Raw genomic sequence first — 20436 nt, forward strand, 5'->3', positions numbered from 1 at the left:
AAACGTACATCTCCCCTTAATCTTCCCCTCAGGAGCCATGCCTACCTCTGTCTCTGTTCTCACCCCTGTGCTCAGCACAGTGCCAGGTACTTATTAATGTTTATTAAACAAACCAAACCATGTAGCTGCCCTGAGTTTAAGTTCAGCAGACAGCTCATTCCGTGACTCTGCTTCCATTTCCGTAGTTTGAGGCGTTCTGAAGCAGGGTGGAATGTGCAGACCTTAAGGTTGGGACCCAGAGTGAGCTTTGAACTTGTTGGCCACTGATGAGTAGAGATGCAAAATAACTGGCTTTACAAATGTCAGGATGACTTCGGTGCTAGAAGCCAGACATTTGGATTTGTCAACCTGAAGACTGGACTTTGTTCAGTTTCACCCCGAATGTAACTTTGCAGCACTAGTTGGAACACAAAGGCTGTAGTTAAAGATCATCCACGTCGGGTCTTTGTTTTGAGGCCTCCAAAGTGACTCCAGGGAAACAAAAGGCCTGAGCTGGTCTTATTTCAATTTGCCAAATGGTTTTCTGCATTCCGTTTGGTACCAGTTAACTACTGGTAGTTAACCATGATATACTTTCTTTGACCAAATTATATCAGTTTCTTTCCAACTTGTCAGATCTTCTCAGTTCTTTAGAATTAGTTCAATGGTAATAAATTGAGTTCCTAAAATGGATTTACTCAGTATTTGCTTTTAAAAGATGGTACATACTGCAGAAGACTCTTATCCTTATGTATACTGTACCTTTAAGTAGCCAAATCAATTTCATTAAATGTCATTAAAGCACCAGAGCTGAAACAAACTAATGAAAGTAACCGGTATGTCAGGTGGTATTTATTTCTGCATTAAACTGCAAATACTCCCTTTTGGCCCTTCAGATTTAGTTTAAATATTTAACTCTAATAGCTTTTGGAATTGTTGATGGAACTAGTTTTAATGAATCTTTTAACAGACAGTTTACCTTAAAAGTAGATGGAAGCTTGTTTTATTACAGCTAAGAGGAGCTGCAGTTTCATCGACAGGCAAAATCTGGCTTGGTCTTCAATCTCACAGACTCTGAATACTCTATTTCCTTTTTTTTTCTCTATAATACGTTTTATAGAGGAGGATGTTTGTATAACTACCGCTAATTTGGAATCTTTTCTTTCTCTTTGTGTGATTACATCAATAAGTTTATTCCACCTTAAAAATGACTGGAAAACTGGCCTAATTTTGGGCAATCAAGTTTTTCCTAAATGAGCAATGTCTCAGCTGGTTACCTTTTTCAGCAGATGGCAACAATTCAGGTTTTAGCTTTCAGTTGAAAAATAGGTTCCTGATGAAGTGATTGAGGTGCAGCTGTAAGTGTTCTAGGTTGAATGAGTGGATGAACTTGGGTTGCTTAAAGCCCCAAGGATTTTCGCCACGCTTTCTTTATATCTCAAGTCACTCATAGCAAATTAGAATTGACAAGCTCTATGGGCCAAGAGCCTTCAAGGACAGCTAATACAAAAAGCTTGTATGTGTTACTTCAGAACTAAAGAGTCTCTGTGTGCCTACTGAGAAATCCTTGTTTAGATGCCAGCTAAATCTTATCAGATTAAGCAAGTTTCAGAGCTGTTTGCAAAGGGAGGAAAAACATATCCTGGCTAGCAGTGTCTTAGTATCTATTTTGGCACTAATATCCTCTGTGGGAAGAACAACTTATTCTCCATCTTCAAGGTTAATTTTTTTTTGGGGGGGGGGTACACCAGGTTCAATCATCTGTCTTTATACACACATCCCCGTATTCCCTCCCTTCCTTGACTCCCCCCCCCTCGAGTCTCCCCCACCCTCCCTGCCCCAGTCCTCTAAGGCATCTTCCATCCTCGTGTTGGACTCCCTTTGTTATACAACAACTTCCCACTGACTATTTTACAGTTGGTAGTATATATATGTCTGTGCTACTCTCTCGCTTCGTCTCAGTTTCCCCTTCACCCCCCCCGCCCCCTCCCATACCTCAAGTTCTCCAGTCCATTCTCTGTATCTGCATCCTTGTTCTTGTCACTGAGTTCATCAGTACCATTTTTAGATTCCGTATATGTGAGTTAGCATACAATATTTGTCCTTCTCTTTCTGACTTACTTCACTCTGTATGACAGATTGTAGTTCTATCCACCTCATTACATATAGCTCCATCTCATCCCTTTTTATAGCTGAGTAATATTCCATTGTGTATATATGCTACATCTTCTTTATCCACTCATTTGTTGATGGGCATTTAGGTTGCTTCCATGTCCTGGCTATTGTAAATAGTGCTGCAATAAACATGATGGTACAAGTTTCTTTTGGGATTATGGTTTTCTTTGGGTATATGCCCAGGAGTGGGATTACTGGATCATATGGAAGTTCTATTTGTAGTTTTTTAAGGAACCTCCAAATTGTTTTCCATAGTGGCTGTACCAACTTACAGTCCCACCAACAGTGCAGGAGAGTTCCCTTTTCTCCACACCCTCTCCAACATTTGTGGTTTCCAGATTTTGTGATGATGGCCATTCTGATTGGTGTGAGGTGATACCTCATTGTGGCTTTGACTTGCATTTCTCTGATGATTAGTGATGTTGAACTTCTTTTCATGTGTTTGTTGGCCATCTGTATGTCTTCTTTGCAGAAATGTCTATTTAGGTCTTCTGCCCATTTGTGGATTGGGTTATTTCCTTTTTTGGTATTAAGCTTCATGAGCTGCTTGTATATTTTGGAGGTTAATCCTTTGTCCGTTGTTTCATAGGCAATTATTTTTTCCCATTCTGAGGGTTGCCTTTTAGTCTTGTTTATGCTTTCTTTTGCTGTGCAAAAGCTTTTAAGTTTCATGAGGTCCCATTTGTTTATTCTTGTTTTTATTTCCATGATTCTAGGAGGTGGGTCAAAAAGGATGTTGCTTTGGTGGATGTCATAGAGTGTTCTGCCTATGTTTTCCTCTAGGAGTTTGATAGTGTCTGGCCTTACATGTAGGTCTTTAATCCATTTGGAGTTTATTTTTGTGTATGGTGTTAGGATGTGTTCTAATTTCATTCTTTGACATGTTGCTGTCCAATTTTCCCAGCACCACTTATTGAAGAGGCTGTCTTTTTTCCATTGTATATTCTTTCCTCCTTTGTCAAATATAAGGTGCCCATATGTGTTTGGACTTACTTCTGAGTTCTCTATTCTATTCCATTGATCTTCCTTTCTATTTTTGTGCCAGTCCCATACTGTCTTCATCACTATGGCCTTGTAGTATAGTTTGAAGTCAGGAAGCCTGATTCCACCAACTCCATTTTTCCTTTTCAAGATTGCTTTGGCTATTTGGAGTCTTTTGCGTTTCCATACAAATCGTAAGATTTCTTGCTCTAGTTCTGTGAAAAATGCCATTGGTAATTTGATCGGGATTGCATTGAATCTGTAAATTGCTTTGGGTAGTACACACATTTTCACGATGTTGATTCTTCCAATCCAGGAACATGGTATGTCCCTCCATCTGTTTGTGTCGTCTTTGATTTCTTTCATCAATGTCAAAGTTTTCTGCATACAGATCTTTTGCCTCCTTAGGCAGGTTTATTCCTAGGTATTTTATTCTTTTGGTTGCAATGGTGAATGGGAGAGTTTCCTTAATTTCTCTTTCTGCTCTTCCGTTGTTAGTGTATAGGAATGCAAGAGATTTCTGTGCATTAATTTTGTATCCTGCTACTTTACTAAACTCATCAATGAGTGCTAGCAGTTTTCTGGTAGAGTCTTTAGGGTTTTCTATATATAATATCATGTCATCTGCAAAGAGTGCCAATTTTACTTCTTCTTTTCCAATTTGGATTCCTTTGATTTCTTTTTCTTCTCTGATTGCTGTGGCTAAAACTTCCAAAACTATGTTGAATAATAGTGGTGAGAGTGGACACCCTTGTCTTGTTCCTGTTCTTAGAGGGAATTCTTCCAGTTTTTCCCCATTGAGAAGGATGTTGGCTTTTGGTTTGTCATAGATGGCTTTTATTATGTTGAGGTAATTTCCTTCTATGCCCATTTTCTGGAGAGCTTTTATCATAAATGGATGTTGAACTTTGTCAAAAGCTTTTTCTGCATCTATTGAAATGATCATATGGTTTTTATCCTTCAATTTGTTGATATGATGTATCATGTTGATTGATTTGCGTATATTGAAGAATCCTTGCATCCCAGGGATAAACCCCACTTGATCATGGTGTATGATTTTTTTAATGTGCTGTTGGAGTCTGTTAGCTAGTATTTTGTTGAGGATTTTTGCATCTATATTCATCAGTGATATTGGTCTGTAGTTTTCTTTTTTTGTGACATCTTTGCCTGGTTTTGGTATCAGGGTGATGGTAGCCTCGTAGAATGAGTTTGGGAGTGTTCTGCCTTCTGCAATATTTTGGAAGAGTTTGAGAAGGATAGGTGTTAGCTCTTCTCGAAATGTTTGATAGAATTCGCCCGTGAACCCATCTGGTCCTGGGCTTTTGTGTGTTGGGAGATTTTTAATCACTGCCTCAATTTCTGTACTTGTGATTGGTCTGTTCATGGTTTCTCTTTCTTCCTGGCTCAGTCTTGGAAGATAGTATTTTTCTAAGAATGTATCCATTTCTTCCAGGTTATCCAATTGATTGGCATATAGTTGCTTGTAGTAGTCTCTCATGATCTTTTGTATTTCTGAGGTGTCTGTTGTTACTTCTCCTTTTTCATTTCTAATTCTGTTGATTTGCATCTTATCCCTTTTTTTCTTGATGAGTCTGGCTAATGGTTTATCAATTTTGTTAATCTTCTCAAAGAACCAGCTTTTAGTTTCATTTATTTTTCTTATGGTTTCTTTCCTTTCTTTTTCATTTATTTCTGCTCTGATCTTTATGATTTCTTTCCTTCTGCTCACTTTGGGGTTTCTTTGTTCTTCTTTCTCTAGTTGTTTTAGGTGTAAGGTTAGGTTGTTTATTCGATCATTTTCTTGTTTCTTAAGGTAGGACTGTATTGCTATAAACTTCCCTCTTAGAACTGCTTTTGCTGCGTCCCATAGGTTTTGGGTTGTTGTGTTTTTGTTGTCGTTTGTTTCTAGATATTTTTTTATTTCCTCTTTGATTTCTTTAGTGATTCCTTGGTTGTTTAAGAGTGAATTGTTTAGCCTCCATATGTTTGTATTTTTTGCAGTTTTTTTCCTGTAATTGATATCTAGTCTCATGGCGTTGTGGTCTGAGAAGATGCTTGATATGATGTCCATTTTCTTGAATTTGTCAAGGTTTTATTTGTGACCCAAGATGTGATCTATCCTGAAAAATGTTCCGTGTGCACTTGAGAAGAAAGTGTATTCTGTAGTTTGGGGATGGAATGTCCTATAAATATCCATTATGTCAAGATGGTCTAATGTGTCATTTAAAGCTTGTTGTCCTTATTTATTTTCTGTTTGGATGATCTGTCCATTGATGTAAGTGGGGTGTTCAAGTCTCCCACTACTATTGTGTTACTGTCGATGTCCCCTTTTATGGCTGTTAGCATTTGCCTTATGTATTGAGGTGCTCCTATGTTGGGTGCATAGATATTTACCATTGTGATATGTTCTTCTTGAATGGATCCCTTGATCATTATGTAGTGTCCTTCCTTGTCTCTTTTAATAGTCTTTACTTTCAAGTCTAATTTGTCTGATATGAGTATTGCTACTCCAGCTTTCTTTTGACTTCCATTTGCATGGAATATCTTTTTCCATCCCTTTACTTTCAGTCTATATGTATCCCTTGGTCTGAAGTGGGTTTCTTGTAGGCAGCATATAGAAGGGTCTTGTTTTTGTATCCATTCAGCCAGTCTGTGTCTTTTGGTTGGAGCATTTAATCCATTTCCATTTAAAGTGATTATTGACATGTGTGTTCCAATTACCATTTTTCTGAATTGTTTTGGGTTTGTATTTGTAGGTCTTTTCCTTTTCTTGTGTGTCCTACTTAGAGAAGTTCCTTTAGCACTTGTTATAAGGCTGGTTTGGTGGTTCTGAATTCTCTTCACTTTTGCTTGTCTGGAAAGCTTTTGATTTCTCCGTCAAATCTGAATGAGATTCTTTCTGGGTAGAGTATTCTTGGCTGTAGGTTTCTCTCTTTCAGGACTTTCAGTATATCCTGCCATTCCCTTCTGGCCTGCAGAGTTTCTGTAGAAAGGTCAGCTGTTATCCTGATGGGTTTTCCCTTATATGTTGTTTGTTGCTTTTCTCTTGCTGCTTTTAATATTTTTTCTTTGTGTTTAATTGTCGTTAGTTTGATTAATATGTGTCTTGGTGTATTTCTCCTTGGGTTTATTCTGTATGGGACTCTCTGTGCTTCTTGGACTTGGTGAATTATTTCCTTTCCCCATGTTGGGGAAATTTTCCACTAGAACCTCTTCAAATATTTTCTCAGACCCTTTCTTGTTTTCTTCTTCTTCTGGGATGCCTATAATTCGAATGTTGGTACGCTTAATGTTATCACTGAGGTCTCTGAGACTGTCTTCTATTCTTTTTATTCTTTTTTCTTTTTCCTGCTCTGTGGCAGTTATTTCCCCCATTCTATCTTCCAACTCACTTATTCGTTCTTCTGCCTCAGTCATTCTGCTGGTTATAGCATCTAGAGTATTTTTAATTTCAGTTATTTTGTTATCCATGGCTGTTTGTTTTTCTGAGTTCTTATGAACTGTTTCTTGTACTTTCTCTATTTTGTTATCGAGATTTTGTATCATTTTTACTATCATCACTCTAAATTCTTTTTCAGGCATTTTTCCTATTTCCTCCTCATTTATTTGGTCTTGTGGGTTTTTTTCCTGCTCCTTTGCCTGCATGGTGTTTCTTTGTTTCCTCATGGTTGTCCAAACTTTTGGGGTTGCTTGTCCTGGCAATAGAGATGTTTATAGAAGACTGTCCAGGCCTCACACTAATGTAGAATGGAGATTCTCAGAATGTAATTAGACAACTGTACTAAGAACTAAGATAAAGACAAAAGCCTAATATTAAATACCAAGGCAGTGCGTCATCTGGAGAATAGAGCAAGGAGTCTGAGCAGACCGATAGTGTTGCTTATAAGTATGTTAAGATAAAATAAACTTAAAATGGCTGGAAGAAAGGGGAACAGAAGAGCGTAGTGTGGTTGGAAATATGCAAATAAAAAGAAAGGAATAGAAATGTATAAAAGATAGGGATGAAAGGAAAGTATGAGAGATATATTGTCCATACTACCAAAAACTTAGCTAGATATAGAAGTATATAAAAAGGCAAAAAAAAAAAAAAAGAATAAAAAATATCATTAAAAAATTATGTTATAAAACTTATAGATCCCTTAGGGCTAAGATCGTATTTAATAAAAAAAAAAAAAAAAAGAGAGAGAAAAAGAGGAAAAAAAAAAATCCAGAACTGATCCCAGAATGGACCAATTCAATAGGTATTGATACTACTATTTCTGTTTCCTTAGCGTCTCAGCTGTAAGTGTCCTTCTCCTTGTCTTGGGTTTTTTTGCATTATTCTGTGACCAGCAGAGGTTCCTTTATTGTTCGTCTGTAAGCGTTGGTGTGTGGGGAGGGAGAGGGTACAATAGTGGCCCCTTCTCCTGGGAGTGAGTGAGCAGTGGCGCACTGTTGTTTCAGTTGGGCTTGGAGGTGCCTGTTGCAGAGGGACGCAGGTGGCTCTGGCGTAAACAGAAAGTCTTAGAGTTGGGCCTCTCTTGGGTTTTTTTTTGTTGTTGCTGTTGTTGTTTGTTTTGTTTTTTTTTTTTTCTCTCGGCAGCCTCCCTGCTGCTGGCGTTGCAAGGGGTTTTAATCTAGCCCCACCCGAGTGCCTGAGGGTGCTTGTTATCCCTGAGCGCCTTAGGTGGCCTGCAGGGCGTCTCTCCAATGCCTGTTGCAGAGGCGCCGAAAGAGAGGGAGAGGCTACGCGCGCGGCTCCTCCCCCCCGCCCGGGAGCCTGCAGCCTCCAGCCGCCATCATGGCCGGGCAGCTCTCAGGGACGGGCACTCCTCTCCGCGGACCTCCTCCCTCCTGTCCTCTCGGTCCGTCACCCTACCGGCAACAATGTTTCTCCCCCTGAACCAGCTCTCCGGTTCCCACGCTCCCGCTCCTGGACCCTCCGTTCAGCCGCGGATCGATGTCTGGGTCCGGGAACGCTGAGCTGCGCTGCGGACCCTCCGTATGTTTCTCACTCCCTCCCGTCTGCCTCAGCTCCGCCGCTTCACCCTCTCTGAGCCGTCGTAGTTGCCTCCCTACCGGCTATGTCGGGCTCCCCGCAGCCCTTTCTGGTGTCCGAGGCTGTCTGCTGGTGTTCAGCTAGTTCTCTGTGGGAATCACTGCGTCCTTCCGTGCATTCCCAATGCATCTGTGGAGAGGGATGCACTCCACGCCTCTCTACTTCGCCGCCATCTTTTCTCTCCTCAAGGTTAATTATTTACTGAAGTTTTGTCCAAGTCAGAGATGTCACTTGTCACTAGAAAAGATTTGTTACATCTAAATTCTAAGTATAGAATATAAAGCTACCAAAACTCACTTTGAAAACAGAACTGCAAATGGGAACCTCCCCATTTAACATATCCTCACAGCTGTAGACATTCACTGACTTTCTCACTTTCCACCCCCTCTTTGTCTAGTCACTAAAGGGAGCCTCTTCCAGAGGTCAGAGATCACAGCACATTAAAATGAAATCCCAAGCCCTGTTTGGGATTTTTTTTTTTTTCAGTTTTTATTGGCATGTAGTTGATTTACAATGCTCTGTTAGTTTCTGCTGTGCAGCAGAGTGCATCAGTTATACATGCCTGTACATCCACCCGTGCCCTGTTAATCTCGTCTCCCGAAGCGCATTGATGAAGTTTTGGCTTTGAACCCGTTTTCTCTAGACTGCTTCATCAGCAGATTCTCCAAACAGCCCTTGAGATATTTACTCTTCCTCTTCATTTTCACTCTAAGCTCTTTATTATACAGATTGAACAAGTTGTCTCCCTAATCTCTTTTCCCTCCTGGTCCAGCTGGCAGTGTCCTTTTCCCTTCTCTGATCCAGCATTGGGGGCGGGGCTCACTGCCCTGCTCAGCTGGCAGCGACAAGATGCTCTCTGGCGGTCAGGGGAGGAGAAGGTCTGGGAACGCTCCTGTATGGCTCTTTCATTCCATCACATTCCATCACTCTGCATACCGCCTACTGGCGTGCACGGTGCCCTACTTCCCCTCCACAGTAGCGACTCTGGTCCTCACAGTTTCCTGCCCAGTAATGTTCCCACAAGGTGACCCTTCCAGAAACCAGCCCATCAGTCCAGTGGGCACGTCACACCTCGCAGCAGGTGTGGGCTCCTGTGCCCAACCTAAAGGACATTGGAGCATATCTAATGAGAAATGTGATGCACTCTCCCTTCTGCTCCTTTTCCCCCAGTTCGCCTAAGCATCGTGTTTGTGGAAAACTGAGTGTATTTGCTGTGGACAGGGGCTCGTGCTTTCTGAGCTGCAGGAGCCAAGAAGCAGTAGAGATAGAGGCTGGGGGGTGGTGCGAGAGGGACATGCTCCGAGAGCTATGACCGGAATCAGCGCCAGGCCAGGGCCAGATGTGGCAGGTACAGTCGTGATGCTCCAGAATTATTTACAAGACTGATTAAAGAGGAGGCAGTTTTATGTACCTCACATTGAAACATGGGGAACGGAGAGAAATTACCATTTAAAGTGGAGTAGGCAAGTCGCGGGCTACTTTTTCTTTCTTTCTTTTCTTTTCTTCTTTTTCTATTTTTTTAGGTACCATTTTACCTAAACTAACACTGCCTTCAGTCCAGCAGTAGGTATGTCATAAAGGACAGATGTACCAACAGTAGCAGATGAGACCGACGAGGTTGCTGTAAGCTAAAATAAAAAAAAAATTGTGAGGCTCTGATAACCGTAAGAGTGTAGGAACTGTAGAGTTAACAGTAAAACTATGACATCAACTGTCGCTGCATTTATAATAATTAACGCGGTCATCTTAAATCACTGAATCCAACTAGCAGCATTTATTAGGCACTTCTGTTTTGCAGGTACTATGCTAGAGACAAGGAAATAACGCCCAGCCCTGCCTCACAGCTGGGCAGGTAAGACAGGCCCGCAGCAGACAGAAGTGTGAGGTCATAGTGTTTTGTTCACAGCAGGCAAGGAAAACCATAGCTGTGTTGCTAAAAGCTCCCCTGAACCTTGGAGGCATAATTCATTTAGCAGTAGAGATTTAACGAACGTGTGCTGCCTGCGTTCTGTTTACCTAGCACAGGACTGAGCGGGAGGACAGGTAGGAAAAGAGAAGGTGTGTCAGGTCTCAGAGCTTCCTGATCAAAGGCGTAGACTGTGAAATTGAGTCACGTGGTGATTGCTGGTAATCGGGTGTGGTTGGGGCTCAGTAAGGTGGGCGTTGAGGCGGGGGGAGGTCCCTCTCTGCTCTGAGGTTGGACTTATTTTTGTTCCTGTAGAAGTCAGTGCCTTATCTGACATTGCCAAATGGAGTCAGAGATGTAAGGGCCTCCGGATTTAGCCCTGTAAAATGTATTCGGTATCCCTATTAGTCACTGCCAAGCATGCATGGAAACTCCAAGCCGGTGGTTCCCAGCCAAGCTTGGGATTAACATCTGGGGGCTTTTGAAAACACCAACGCCCAGACCTTACTCACAACAATACAAATAGGATCTCAGAGCCTGAGGCCCAGGCAGGACTATGTTTAAAACTCCCCGAGCAGATGGAGTCATTTTTGCCCTTAATTTATGGAAAAGAAACTGAGACTAAGCTGACCAGTCATCGTGATCCTAATGGATCCTGGGAGAGAAGGGCTGACTCGGGCAACAGTCTGACTCCACCTATATCAACAGAGAGACCCAAGGTGAAAGCAGTTTTGAGGCTTGACAAACAGCTCTATTCATTCTTTGCACACAAAACTAACACGTTCACATGCTGGTCTGAATTGAATATCCTTCACGGTTTCCAGAATAAGAGGCTATGGTGCAGGTGTGTGTTGTGCGAGCCTCTTGTAGATGAGTCTGAAAACCACTGAGCCCCGCATCTGAGCTGTTGGTAGAATTGTCTCCAGTAACACAGTCTTCTTGGAGATGTTTATGGGATGGTAAAAAAAAATAAAATAAAATAAGATGGAGATGGTTATAAATTCAGGGACCTCAAAATACTTCAGGGGAAATCTGTAGGACATAGAGTGACCACCATGTAGACAAACCATCAGGACCCAATGGTCATGAGGCTATGAAGAAAATTACCTTGATTCTTGCACTTTCTGGGCCTTGGAAAGTAACAATGCAGATGAGAGTAGCTTTGGGGAATAAAACAATTCCATAAAGAAACACGCCGGGAACTTTCACACAGAAGCTGAAACTGGTGGAAGGACAGTAAAAGGGTAAGATAAAGAAAATCAGATTATTTCTGACGGCAATTTAAAGTTCAATGACTTTGAACTCCTCTTCTCTTTTGGATTTCTATCTCTATATACTTGGAACAATTTAACAACCTCCGATTTCAAGTTTAATGTGTTAAAAATAAAAACCAATTTGAGGTGCAGATATCATATCACATTTTTTGACAGCTTGGCTGGGTCTTGAGCTGAAGGGCACAACTTGGCGGTCATTCTGCTGGAGGTGAAAGATAGACATTAAAAGGTTCTTTATCATCAATATTAAGGATTAACGGCCCTGCCCTAGTTACTGTGGCTATTCTTCATTCTGTTTGCTTTCCTGAACTTTCGTATTTAAGCCAAGGGGATGGTGTGAAGGGGAACTGTGGTTAAGAACCCAATAGAATTTGGAGAGCAACCTCTGGTCTACAGAGAGTTAAAATGTTAAAAAGAAAACATAGTCATCAAAGAGGCAACTAATGACTTAAAAGTTGTGTGCCCAAGTTGTGTGTTTCTATAAACCACTTTCAAGTCTTTCCGAATGACAATGAGAAGTAAATGCATAATAAATTGATTGCAGGCTGGCTAGATAACAAGTATGTCCATGGCTAGTTGGGTAAAAGACATGTTAGCTCAGCAATAACTTTCCCAAAGAAAATATATCTTCATGTCCCTTCTTCTTTAGAAAGCAAAACATTTTTTCTTCAACTGAATGACTAAACATTTCATGCAGTAAAAGATGCCGAGGGTCCTGAGATCTATCCTCCAGGTAATTATTCAGCATCACTCGAACGAGTGTTGATTCGTCTGCACCCTGGCCTCTAGCATCTGAGGTTATGCTTTTCCATGATGTGTGGAAGGATGTGCCATCCGAATTAGAACTGAGGTCCCTCTGGGCATTGGTGACTGCAGCGACGATGGAGGTCCCTCTGTTTTGGTCATCACACCTTTCGCTCTGCATCAGTGAATGAGGGGGAAGATGGAGGTGGAGGGGAACCAGGTCACCTTCCTTGCTCCTCCGGGAGCTCCCAAGCAGTGGCTCAGCAAACTGCTCACACCCAGACCCTTAGCTGGGTTTCCACTCTGCCCTGCTCCCCAGGCTCCCCTTCTCCCACCTGCATTTCAAGATTCTGTGCCCGCGTGCATATAGTCGCTGGCTGTAAGCGGAGGTGTCTGGCTGGGGCGGCATTCTCGGTGCCTCTCACACATTCCCTGTCGTCCTCAGCTGTCTGCTAATCCCATCACCCGCAGACAAGTCACCTGCAAGACATCTCTGTCACGTGTTTCCGTTCTCAGAAATGGGTCTTATGACGGATTTGAAAGCTTTTTTTGGTGCTTTTTTTTATGAGTGTCTTCCTTCATAAGAAGTTTTATTATTATGTCCATTTTGCTGACACTTCCAGAGATGTGAATACTTACCTGGTCCCAGTGGACTCTAAGCATCATCAGTTCTGATCTCTTGTGCAAAACATCGCCACTCACCTGCATAAGAGAGATGCTAAGTAACCCAGTGCTACTCGCCAAGTGAAACCAGACCTAGAGCTGTACCACCTTTATGTCTGGTGTCTCCATAGGTCTTAGAACATATCAGATATTAGCCAGTGTTCTTCTTACAAAATACCTTGTCCCCTCAAAAGAAATGAAAACCTGGCCCACCTTTCATGACATACGGGGTATCATTAATTATTCATAACCAAAGAAACCAAGGTTATGATTAAAGCAATGTCCTGAGCCACTACTTGGAATCCCCCCACAAGGTATATCTTCTAAATTGCAAGTGAGACAGACAAAATGATCTGCCTCTACTGGGTCATATTTAAGGCTTTTGGTGGCCAGCAAAGCATTCCCTTCAAAAGAAAGGAATATCTTTTTAAAACAAGTTTTCGAATTGTTCCTGTACGTGAGTAACGGGTCCATTCACTTCCGAAATACTTTGTATGCTTTTGTAAGACTGCTCCTTCTCTCTCTCTGCCGCCATCCTCCGGAGGATTTAAGGAAAATGCCCAGAATTCCTGCGGAGACAGTACATTTTCCCCTCCTGCCCCAACACCTGCCTGTTACCACGGCTCCCACCCTTCTTGGAGGAGATGTTAGCTGTTTGCCCTTAGACACTCTTTACCTCGGTCACCAGCAGCTGCCCAAGACTCCTGGGTCAGCCATCGTTTCTGGACTCTTCTCCCTCAAAGGCTCTAAATAACCAGTAATCTGCCCCAGGATTCCCCCTTTCTCCTCCCCACCTCCCATCCTTTCCTCCTTGAACCCATGGTCTGCTGTCAGTAAGACCCCCTGTATCCAATACCCATCCATTCTTTTTTCAGTCTTCCTGCTCTGACACCAGCTGTCCCCGAGGACACCCCCCAGCCCCCTGCAACCCTCTCACGTGGTGGCCTTTCATGTCCCATCCGCTCTCCCTCATGTCACTAGGCTTGGAGATGGACCAGGTATCTCCCTTGCTCCTCTTAGCTCTTTCCAGAAAGTTCTCCTCTACTCTCTCAAGGAAATTCCTGGAAACTGTGAAGTGCCCTCACTCCAACAGTCTCTGACCGTCTTTGGATCCTCAGCCCACTGACTAGTGTTCATTCCCCATCCCCTCCCCCAATCTTCACTTTCCTCTCTACCTAGCTTAGATTCTGTGGCTTCCATGACGTGCCCTACGCATCCCCTTGTCCCTGTCTCCTTCGAAATCACTTTCCTGACCCACCCCCACCCCCCCATCCGATTCCATCTACTCACACCTGCCCCAGGGCAGCTGACTGTGGCTGGAGAAAGACAAGCCACCATGGGGATGAGTCTTCTCCTTTTGAATTCATTGCTGCAAGCCGCAAGCTGCCTCTCAGCTCCTGGCCACCAGACCACCTGGCCACCGTCAACCTGCTCCCCACTTACCTCAAGAACAGTCTCGCTCATCTCTCTTCCTCCCTTCTTCCCTCTCCCTCCCTTCCCCTCTCCTCTTCCATCCTCTAAACTCCAGCTCCTTCTCACTCTCAGCGGATGAATGACCTCACTTCTCGTCCCCCGCCCCCCACCAGAAAATGTCAGAAAACAAAGCAGGACGTCCTCATCGTCCCATCTCCAGATCAGCGCATCTCCCCTCTGCGTCTGTGGCTGTGCAGCCTGTCTGTCTTCTCTCCTGATTCCAAGGCCAGTGACCCCACCGCTCACTGAATCCCATCAAGCCTCCTTTCTTAAGAAACGTTTCCCTCTCTCTCCTGCGTCCCCAGTTTTTCCTCCTCTATATCGAGTCATTCCCATCAGCATGCGAAATGCCACAATCTCTTCCAGGTGATATGTTAAAACATCTCTTAGTCGCTCTAGCTCTTCAAGCCCCATTTCTCTGCTCCTCTTAATAATCAGCCTTTGCCAAAGGCTGTCTGCACTCACCATTTCTCCTTCATCAGTTCTCACTCTCTTTCGAGCCTGCCTGAGTTAGAGATTTACCAACCAGACCAAAGTCCTTTTGTTCCAGTCACTCTGACTTCCATCTTCCCAAGGCCAGCAAGCCGTTCTTGGTCCTCTTTGTTGTTCAGCTCGTCTCCTTCTCCTCTCTTCTGCATCGTCTTCCCTGGCCCTGCCTGACATCACATCCTCTGGTTCTGCTCCCAGTTCACCCTGCGCCTCCTTGGTGTCCTGTGAATTCTCTCCTTGCTCTCCGTGCCCTCTAAATATTGGCATGTCCCAGTCCTGTGTCCTCTGCTTTCCTCTATTTGCATTCACGTGCAAGGCTTCCTTCCCTTCTCTTAGCTTTAAATGATATCTGTATACCGAACTCCAAGATTTTACCTCTAGCTCTGACGTCACTTCTGAAATTCCAGTTTTCAGGTTCTGCTTTGTTCTGGTTTTTTTTCACGTCCGACAGGCATCTCTAACCCAGGACATCCCAGATGGCAGTACTGATCTCACTTCCCAAAGCCGCTCCTCTCGCACTGTCCCCTGTCTCAACAAATGGCATCTCCAGTGCCCGTTGTTCACACCGGCAGCATCAGGGTCAGGCCTGACTCCTCTCTTCCACACCCGATAGCCGAGGCATCAGCAGACCCTCCCGCCATCGATGCCAGAAGTGCCCCCTGCTCACCACCAGCCCCCACGCAAGCCAGGGTCATCTCTCCCTCCCTCTGGGGGGGATGGCTCCTTAACCATCTCCCTATTTCTGCTCTACTCCCCCAGCCTGTCCTAGACACGCAGAGGGCTTCTTGTCCTCCTGGCCCGCCTCGCTCAGTCCCCATCAGTCATGGAGACTTTCTCTTGCTCTCACATCAGCCAAGCGCTTCCCCACCCCCGGGGCCTTCACCTCTGCTCTTCCCTTGGTTTGAAAACCCCAACCTGTGTCTTCAGTGTGTGGCTTCTTGGCGTCTGCCAGGTCCCTGCTGCAGTGTTAACTATTCCCAGACCACACACCACAGAGTAGCAACTCCCCACCTGCATTCCTCAACCTCCTCACCTTGCCTTCAAGGACTTAGCAGGATGCCACATCTTTGTATTGAAGTGCATTGATTTACAGTGTCTCAGGAGTACAGGAAAGAGATTCAGTTGTATATACATATACATATATTCCTTTTCAGATTCTTTTCCCTTATAGGTTATTAATATATATTGAATATAGTTCCCTGTGCTATACAGGAGGTCCTTGTTGTTTATCTATTTTATAAATAGTAGTGTATCTGTTAATCCCAAACTCCTAGTTTATCCTTCCCTCCCTTCTCTCTTTGGTATCTATAAGTTTGTTTTCTACATCTGTGAGTCTTTTTCTGTTTTGTAAATATGTTTATTTGTATCATTTTTTATTTTATTTTATTTTTAGAACTTTATTATTTTTTGCTTGAGTTGGGTCTTCATTGCTGCACGCGGGCTTTCTCTAATTGCGGCATATGAGCTTAGTACGGTGGCTTCTCTTGCTGCAGAGCATGGTCTCTAGGCATGCAGGCTTCCATAGTTGCAGCACATGGGCTCAGTAGTTGTGGCTCATAGCTATAGAATGCAGGCTCAGTAGTTGTGGCGCACGGGCTTAGTTTCTCTGTGGCATGTGGAATCTTCCCAGCTTGAGGATCAAACCTGTGTCCCCTGCACTGGCAGGTAGATTCTTTTTTTTTTTTTTTTTACTGATACATTCATTTACATTTATGAATTTTTAAAATATTTGTTCAGTGAAAAATGTCAGACACAGAAGTATACATTTTGTTTAATGCCATATATATGCATATGTTATACATTTTTTTTGTTCACCTGGAATATATTTAAGGTTCCTCTTGATTCTCCTTTGTTCTCCATTTTTTAAAAGCTATAATTGACATACCGTAATATTTAGCCTGTATCAGACAGTCCGATTCTTTTTCTAATTGTGAATAAACATGAAGTCGTTCTTTTCTCCATTTCACTGTACCCCAGTCGTGCCCCTCCAGAATAGGTAATGTTCTCCTCACTGACCTTCCCTTCTCTTCTTGGATGTTCTGGTCCACTTTCCAAAGAGCAGCCATAGTTTATTGTCTCCTTTCCCTATTTAAAGACTCCCAGAGGTTTCCAATTCCACATGGACTGAAAATCCAAACTCTTTCTCACGGCCTAAAACTCCTAAACTACTGAATCCAACACTTTACCCTCATGAGCCGCACTGGCCTCCCTTGTTTTCCTTCAGAAAATTCAGCTCGTGATGCTGTCAGGCCGTTTCTCTGACTTCTCTTCAGATATCAGCCTCAAGCTGGGGAAGATTCCCAAACGCTCTTCCATGAAATACGCCCCTCCTACCCTCTTCCTTAGTATTATCTTTATAATGTGCATGATGTGGACTCTTCAATTCCCAATTTCTCCTTTTTTAGCATTATTGCTATTTTTACTGTCAGCCTCCCACTTGATGGTGGATAGTCTGTGAATAAAGGACACGGACCCCTTAGCGCGCTGGTCTCCCACACCCGTGGAAGTGCTTGGTGTGTAACAGGTGCACCGTGAACACTGGCAGGTAGATTCTTAACCACTGCACCACCACAGAAGTCCCTGTATCATTTTTTAGATCCACATATAAGTGATTATATGATATTTGTCCTTCTCTGTCTGACTTACTTTACTCGGTATGAGATTCTCTACGTCCATCCATGTTGCTACAAACGGCATTATTTCATTCTTTTCATAGCTGAATAACATTCCATTGTGTATATATGTACCACATCTTCTTTATCCATTCATCTGTCATATATTTAGGTTGCTTCCATGTCCTGGCTGTTATAAATAGTGCTGCTGTGAACTTCAGGGTGCACGTATCTTTTCAAATTAGAGTCTTCATATTTTCAATATGCCACATTTTAGTATTAACATAAGTCTTCACTTGTTTACCGTTTGATTTTTGGTGGCCCATTAACTTTCTAAGGCTTAGATTCTTCCTCTGTAAAATGAATATAATAATAGTATCCACCCCATGGGACTGTTGAGGAAATCTTGCCCTGGAGTAAATACTCAGTAAGTGCTAAGTAATAGCTTAAAAGCTATTATAAATAACAGCATACTTCTAATTTTGGATTTATCCTACCTGTCAAGTAGAACAGGAATAATGAGAATTACACAAAGAAAGACAAATATTAAAATGGGTATAAATTCTATCCTTTGTTAACTTTCATTGATTTTGTTTGCTATGATTCTTAATAGAGAATTGAGTCCCATAAAAAAAAAAGTCAGAAAAAGAAAAAGCCAAAAGAATTGAAAACGGTTGCCTCTATGAAGCAGGAATTAGGAGTGGGGCAGATGTGTGTTTTTCCTGGATAATGTCAGTACTATTTGACATCTTGCTTTGATAAAACTAAACTTGAATTAAAGAAGAAAAAAGACTGAAGGGAAATACTGTGACATCTCAACAGGTGTTCTCTGGGGAGGAGGAGAGTGGAATTGTTGGCTATTTTTATTTTCTTCTTTATGCTTTCTAAATTCACAAAATGATGCATAATATTTTTATATGGTTTTCATAATGAAAAATGGTATACATGCTTTACCTATGTTAACTGGATGTTGGAAGACGAATGGAGTATTCATTGGTAGGAAGCATTTTGAATATGCTCTAAACTGAAAAATATAAATCCTGGGGCAAATCAGAGAACATAGCAACCTGGCTGTGAATACTCCGCAACATCTATGCTGAAGCCTTGAGCTGGGAGGGGTGGGGCATTTGAGGCAGAGAAGGACGTTGAAACAATGTAAGGGAGATAAAAGGGAAGGGAGGATGCTTCTAGGCATTCTGATCGCCAGCAGGTTGGTCCTGAGAACAAAAGAGAGTAAACACTTTGGAAAACTTCGAAGCAGTTGATAACAGGGCCAGACAGAGTGGGAGCCAGGTAGGCAAAAAACAGACACTTTCAAGGTCATTCTAAGTGTCATATTTTCATTTAAATACAATCTTCAGGCCAAAGCAGGTTTGCAAAGAGACCATTTATTCCACATCTGGGGAGGAAGGCAAGCACTAAGCTCAGACCCTCCCCAAGTCAGGCTGTCTGGAGGGAGCAGGAGGTGGGTCTCAGTTAACACTCCTCTCTGTGAACTTGGATGCCCGAGCAGAGATCCGAGATCTCTTTTGATGGACTGGAGAAATGTTTTGCAAATGCCAGGATTTGGGAACGTCCAGGTGGCAGGAGTGAGGCATCCCTCTGCCTTCCCCAGTTAACAGGAGCGTGCTGTCTATTGCAGGATGGATGGTCACAGTATCACTTCGTAGCCTCATCTTCAACCATCGAGAGGGATCGGCAAAGACCCTACTCCTCCTCCCGCACGCCCTCCATCTCGCCTGTGCGTGTGTCTCCTAACAACCGCTCAGGTAAGAGAGGCCCAGGGCCAGCCGGCTGCTTCCCTTGGATGCAAGGCCCCCCTCCCTGGCCCCTTAGCGGACCCCACAGAGAGGAGGGCCATCCCGATTGGGACATTTGCTGGAAATATCAAATGAATCTGTTTTCTTTTTATAGTGGTGGCGACTTTGTATTATACATACAGAGACTCAACAAAAATCTTTCTAACAGATTTCTAAAAAGCTCTAACAGGTCTCCTAGCCATGAAATGCACACCCTGGACCTGCATTCAGGGAGGAACACGTGTTTGCAAATCAGGGTTTTCCATGGACGTTTTACCAATTGAAGATAGTTTAAGTTGCATTTTATCGACTGGAATTGGGACGACAGAGGAGGGGTGAGAGGGTGTGCTCCTTCCTCCCTGAGAATGACACACATTTGAAATCTATCACGGAGGCTTCCATTACTGTTCTATACCTGATCGCTTTTTATGACCTGTAAACTAGCCGATAAATCATGCATATGTTCATGTTACAACCAACTGTAACTCAAATCATTCAACTTAATTTTTTTCTAATTTTGTTTCATTCTTTTTTGTAATTTTTTTTATTGAGGTATAGTTGATGTACAATATTATGTAAGTTATAGGTGTACAGTGATTCACAGTTTTTAAATGTTCTACATTTATAGTTTTGTACAGTATTAGCTATATTCCCTGTGTTGTACAATATATCCTTGTAGCTTATTTTATACATAACAGTTTATACCTCCTAGTCCCCTACTCCTATGTTGCCCCCCCATTGCTTAAATTTGAAACTGACTTTTCTTATCTACCTGTAAAGATACCTTATTTTTACACCCTTTTGCAGCCACATTATGTAATGCCAAAGATTAAAGAAATAAAGGCAAAATATGAGCACATTGTTTAATACATAAGTGGCGTAGATTTTATTGCTGTTTTATTCAATGTGCAGTAAATAACTATATATGTGTGAACACACACACACATGCACCGATAAAGGCTTTTATTTAAGGAAAGTTTCTCCTTGCTTGTCACTGCCCTCCCCCTGCTGAGGAAACAGTGTTTCCTGGAACTGAGTCTCAAGGGCATGGTACAGAGCACTCCCCAGCAGGGTGGCCCCTCTGCCCTTGAGGACGTTTGCCATAAAACTGTACACCATACTTTACTGTCAGAATGATGGGGAGAATCAGAAATGCATGGGGAGTATTTGACTGAAATAAATTACCTTCTCCCAGCCCCATGAAAGCTTGTATTTTCAGTGCGGCATTATTGCTTGTAACATTTAGCTCCACACTAAACGAGGATTAGGAAACCCCGTGTAACTGGAGAAACGTCCACTTGCC

At 42.7% G+C, this 20436-nt stretch overlaps 1 protein-coding gene across 1 annotated transcript in view; it reads left to right on the forward strand.

Moving 5' to 3' along the window:
- CTNND2 (catenin delta 2) overlaps positions 1-20436 on the forward strand; it is an 805106-nt gene that overhangs the window by 767832 nt on the left and 16838 nt on the right. The window contains exon 19 of the mRNA XM_057710226.1: positions 18977-19103. Coding sequence (XP_057566209.1) covers positions 18977-19103 — 127 coding nt within the window. The remainder of the gene's footprint in view (positions 1-18976; positions 19104-20436) is intronic.

The sequence above is a fragment of the Hippopotamus amphibius genome, chromosome 15, assembly GCF_030028045.1.
Source record: "Hippopotamus amphibius kiboko isolate mHipAmp2 chromosome 15, mHipAmp2.hap2, whole genome shotgun sequence".
In the NCBI taxonomy this organism is placed as follows: domain Eukaryota; kingdom Metazoa; phylum Chordata; class Mammalia; order Artiodactyla; family Hippopotamidae; genus Hippopotamus; species Hippopotamus amphibius.